This window comes from Myotis davidii, unplaced genomic scaffold, assembly GCF_000327345.1.
Source record: "Myotis davidii unplaced genomic scaffold, ASM32734v1 scaffold281, whole genome shotgun sequence".
NCBI lineage: Eukaryota > Metazoa > Chordata > Mammalia > Chiroptera > Vespertilionidae > Myotis > Myotis davidii.
The window spans coordinates 8,679,635-8,679,936 of NW_006293784.1; the positions used below are offsets into that span (position 1 = coordinate 8,679,635).

Genomic DNA, 302 nt, shown 5'->3' on the forward strand with positions numbered 1-302 from the left:
AGTCTCCCAGAGCTGAAGCGCACCATGGTCTCCCCTGTTCCTTTCAGACTTTGCCTACTGCAGGAAGATCTTTGTGCATAACCCCCATAAACGATTCCGGTACTGGAAAGGAATATATATAAACAGTTGCAGCCTATCTAAGACTTTGGAGGACATTCTCAGGGTGAGGTTCCTCCCTCTGAATACCCCCTACCCACCAACCCTGCCCCCCTCCTCTTCTCCCCTTGGGCCTTTCTCTCCCTCTGGGTCACCTGTTCCCCCCCCACCCCCCCTCCCGGGCCCCAGGTCCATCCCTCCCTTCA

At 56.0% G+C, this 302-nt stretch overlaps 1 protein-coding gene across 1 annotated transcript in view; it reads left to right on the top strand.

Moving 5' to 3' along the window:
• The window catches only part of LOC102757825 (DNA dC->dU-editing enzyme APOBEC-3C-like), a gene marked incomplete at its 3' end in the record, with an annotated part of 26,842 nt that extends 26,679 nt beyond the window's left edge, over positions 1 to 163 (top strand). Inside the window, exon 3 of the mRNA XM_015566525.1 lies at positions 48 to 163. Coding sequence (XP_015422011.1) covers positions 48 to 163 — 116 coding nt within the window. The remainder of the gene's footprint in view (positions 1 to 47) is intronic.
• Between the last annotated feature and the right edge of the window lie 139 nt (positions 164 to 302).